This window comes from Teleopsis dalmanni, chromosome X (assembly GCF_002237135.1).
Source record: "Teleopsis dalmanni isolate 2A chromosome X, ASM223713v2, whole genome shotgun sequence".
NCBI lineage: Eukaryota > Metazoa > Arthropoda > Insecta > Diptera > Diopsidae > Teleopsis > Teleopsis dalmanni.
In genome coordinates, this window is record NC_051848.1 from 98,292,114 (window position 1) to 98,297,043 (window position 4,930).

Genomic DNA, 4,930 nt, shown 5'->3' on the forward strand with positions numbered 1-4,930 from the left:
AATTTTTTATGAGCTCCTTTTATAAAATAAGAAGATCCGTTTCTCGGGTAAAAATTTTGTAATTTTATTCATAGCAGATTTAGACCCATGAAGTTTTGAGAATTGGCATTGCATACACATTTTTAAATGGCCATATCTTAAGTTATATATATACGATAGGAACTTAAAAGATAATCAACTATTTCAATTTTAAGAAATAGTTTAAAAAATCAAGATTTCAAAAAATTTAAGATTTCTTAAATTTCAAAAAGATTTTTTTTTCCAAATATATTCCCAGAATTTTAATTTTTTATATATTACTAGCTGACCCGGCGAACGTTGTTTCCCCTTGCAATTAATTTTCCTGGCGTTCGTTGCGTTGCTCTTGACTTTCATTAGCACGTGTAATTGTATCCTGGTTTCTTACATCTTCATTGTTTTCTGCCGATCTATTTAACCGACGGTTCTGGAGTAATTGTGAATTCCGAGTCCGTCGACCAATATTTCCTCCTCGTCCACGAAGACGTGGCATTGTTTTTTGTACGTTATTTATATCTTTATATATATAATTTTTCTTTTTTGTGTGTTGAATTTTTGAATTCGCTGGATTTACCAGGAATACCACCACATAACTTGAGATTAAAAATTGGCTCACCTATAATTATGCAGCGGAATTTAAATGCACTTAAGCTATGCAACGTCAGTTTTACAATTCATTTTAGAGATTTTAAAGTTTTTAAACAAATCAAAGTAAGCATGAATAAATTTTAAATTTTTAATATAAATGTATATGGATACCAAAAAATAAAAAATTGATTAAAAAGACATTATCCAGTGGGCCAAATTGTGAATCTAAACCTTCCTTGAATTCACTTGAACACACACAAAAAATTTCATCAAAATCGGTTCAGCTGTTTAGGAGGAGTTCACTGTCAACACATGTACAGAAGAATTATATATATAAGATTTATATTCAGTATTATATTTAAATGAGAAATAAAAGTTTACAAGATTGCATTACTTTTTGAAATTTTTTAAAATTGTTTTTTCTCCCATAAAACACATCAAGTATACGCGTACTATATTTCCAGTGAATGAAGTATATTCTTTGAAATATATTCTCTGAAAATATACTACAAATATTTTTATATAATATTTTTAATTTTGATTAGTAATAAAATTCTACATAAAACTCAAAAATTTCAGGAAGATATTTTCCTTGGAAATACTTTTAAAAAATTAATTTTTCCTTCACACCAAACACATTCACACTATTTTTCAATAAAAAAAAGGAGAAACATGTCAAAAAGAATTTTATCTTTTATTTTTATTTCGAAATAATAAATAATTTCTACTTGAAAAATAAATATTTTTGGTTCTGTATTATCTCCAATAGTATTTAAAAGACTTGATTTATCAGGTACCTCATATGTCACTCATACGCACCATAGTACCATTAAATAAATTTTCCACTAAAAAAGACACAGAACTCTTTATTTTTTATGACTCCAGAAATTTAAGAGTTAATATTAGTACTTAAATATAAACAATCTTAATTGTTTAAAATATTTTTTAAAAGTTGAATTAATTATCTTTAAATCGAAAAAAAGTTCATTATTTATAGTTCGTATGGAAAATATTAATTGATTGATACTGATACTTAAGGATTTAATTGATTCCATAGTAGAAAGTTAAAGAAGAAGAAGTCTTAGGGTGCGAACTTCGACTTCTCCTTCTTTAACTTTCTACTATGGAATCAATTAAATCCTTAAGTATCAGTATTAATCAATTAATATTTTCCATAAGAAAAAGAAAGATTTGAATTTTCTCCAAATGGTAATTTTAACTTCGAAAATAGGAAAAAGTGTATAAAATTCTATAAAAAATGCAAAATGGATTTGGTTTTTATGTAAAAATAAGTTAAATCATTTATGAAAGAATATATCCATATAATGTATCTAATCCTTAAGAAATATTAATCTCGAAACTAATAGAGTCCATCTGGCCAGGAAGGACTTTTACATCCTTAGGGAATTGCTTAGGCAATTAAAAAGAAAAATTAAAATATTTTAAATTAAATTATATGCAATTAATATTAATCTTATATTTTATTCCTACTTTTTATTTTTCTTCAGGTTACAAATCTTCACGAAACAAAAAAAAATCTTTACTTAATTGCAAAAATTTTTTTATTTCAAGATCTCTCAATGTATAAAATAAATTAGACAAATATTCAATTTTAGACTACCTTTATATAATTAGCAATTTTAAAAGCAATTCATTAATTTTTAATTAATTAGTATTTAATTAATGTTTTAATTTTGTATGTTAGTTTAGCGTTTAGATTTCTGTTTCAACATTCTTGTGGTTGAAATAGTAAAACTGTCTCTCGCCAACTTAAGCCTTTCGTTCGATACTGGTGAAATGGCGACTTCTTGAACAGTTAGTAAATTAGACGGTTCACTAGAGGAGGATTCAGGATATTCAATGCTGTCGCGTTCAATATTAATATTCACTTTTCTCTTCTTTCCAGCAATCTCTAAACTATCTCTAACGAATTCGAAATTTTCATTATGTTTTTTATTAACCCTTTTGAATTCTGGTATGGACTGGAACTGCCTTTTGCCTGGCTTTATATTAATTCGACTATTAGTAGATGGAGAAAAGGCAAGCGATGCAATATGTTCCTCAATATATTTCATCTTATTTCTCTTTGGAAATGTAGTGTTCAATTTATACGGTAGTTTTAAAAAGTCGTCTTGTTCTTTATGATCCTCCAAACAGGACAGAACTCTTGGTGAGGCCAATGTCTCGGGCGGCCAATTACACGTACAAGGCGGTGTACACGTACATATAATTTTTTCCTCTATTACCGGCGGTACTACTGGCTGCTTGCACTTATATAATTTGAAACGTGGCAGTCCCGGTATAACAGTTTTTTCCTCGACGGGTGGTCTTCTTAGTACCCAATGTGTTAATCGATCCCAGTGAGTCATGGTTTTCGGTATTTCATGCAAGAAATAATACTTCCAGAAAAAGACGCTAGGCTTTATGCCTTCATAACTGCTGCCAGTTCTTAGTGAATTTAATCTATAATATTCGTAGTTCTTATACGGTGGTAAACTTCTATACCTATATTTGATATTTTCAAAGCAATGCAATTTACGTATGGCACTGGTTATTACTCTGATGTCATCAAAGTCTTTAATATTCATTTTAACTAAAGCATTGGAATCCACAAATAATAAACGTCGACCGTCAATAAAGTTCCGACGAAATGCAGGCTAAAATACTTAATAAATTATTAACTAGTATACAAAAGTGCTTAAAAAGTGTTCAATAAACATTTAAATAAATGTTTTTGCGTATGGTTTAAATTTTTATCTATGCTAACAACAATTTTATACCTTTTAATGGCATGATTTTTACCTTATAGTGATCGAAACCCAAATATATGATCCACCTCATAACATCATCATATGTCCATTTCTGAACGGATGGTAAAGATATCTTGTCCACAGCCATCGCAGCCAATACCACGAGACGATCTGGGGTGGCATAGAACACAATACTAATTTTATTCTTATCGACTTTGCCATATGGCCTTAGGTTGTCTGGTAAAGAGAAGGTAGGAGTTAGACGGATTTTTCTGCGTTCAATAGCTCTTGCGAGTTTATTCGCTTCATGTTTATTCAAAACAAATCTATTTGTCATATTAAATAAAAATATCCAAAATCTTAATATTAAACTAATTTTTGGCAATATTTTTTCAAATAATTTCAGATCAAAAAATTGTGTTCTAGAAAAGTTTTAAAACTTAATGGTATAAAAAAAAACATAGAATATTCTAAGCATGCTAAGAAAAATCTTAGTATTATAGGAACTATGGATTGAAGAAATAAGAAAAGTAAATAAAATACATAATATTTAGGTTTTTACTTATATCACTACCTGAGAATCGAAATATATTTCATTTCTACTCCAACAAACTTGGGGTTAAGGGTTAAACGATTAAACTTTGTGATGTAAGATGTTATTATTTCTGCGAATTCCTTTAAGTTATTCAACAGATCTGTTAAATTGTGTCAGTTCTAGTCAAAATATTTTGCTGAATAACTTGTACTTCATACATGATTTATTATAAAAATAATAAGCATTAAACAGCACAAAAATTAAATATATATCTAAATATAATTTTAAGGCTCTGGTCGTCATATGTGTATTTTATTAATCTTGTCTTCTAGCAGTTCTTGATATATATGTACTTTACAAAATTATCTTTGTCTCATCAAGAGTATTGGTAAAACAATTTTATTTAAACATACTGGGTCACAGATCACTCATGGATGCATGGACGACTAATTCATTAATAAATCGAGTAGATTAGTTTAATTATTCCAGAAGTCCACATCAACGGCAACGAAACTAATTCCTTAAAGGGGGGATTACAGTGATGGCATACATTGTCAATAATGATGTTTAATTTTTGAGGAATTGGTTTTATTGTTTTTATAACGAAAGATTAAAAAGAAAATGGAGTAGGTGAGAAAAGTTGTGGTCAGCAAATAATGTCAAATACACTCCTCTGAGACAAAGTAAGTGCTTGATTTACTGTCTAGTCGAGTTTTTGAAGCAATAACGAAAGCTGAATTTTCACTATTGAAGTGTTTCACTGTTCTATAAATATATAGTACTTTTTCTAATTCCTAATGTTTCTACGGTTCTAAACTAATTTGAGACCGATAAACGCAAATCTACAAATCTTTCTTGACATTTTGAAGAAGTGTGGTTTTGAAGAATTGATATTATTTCTTTATTTTGGGGTATATGAATTTTATGAGAAATAGATAAATATAGATAAATATTTTTATCATAGATGTCTTTTATCAATTTTTCCTCATTCCCTGTAGACAACAAAGGTATATGTATATATATATATACAGAACTTTCT

At 28.3% G+C, this 4,930-nt stretch overlaps 1 protein-coding gene across 1 annotated transcript; it reads right to left on the bottom strand.

The window, feature by feature from the left end:
* Window positions 1-2,186: 2,186 nt before the first annotated feature.
* LOC119687673 lies at window positions 2,187-3,732 on the bottom strand. Its single transcript, XM_038102083.1, has 2 exons — window positions 3,409-3,732; window positions 2,187-3,263 (listed from the first exon to the last, which is right to left on the bottom strand). Exons 1-2 carry the CDS (start codon window positions 3,691-3,693, stop codon window positions 2,313-2,315), a joined length of 1,236 nt encoding a protein of 411 aa, XP_037958011.1. The 5' UTR covers window positions 3,694-3,732; the 3' UTR covers window positions 2,187-2,312.
* Window positions 3,733-4,930: the final 1,198 nt, after the last annotated feature.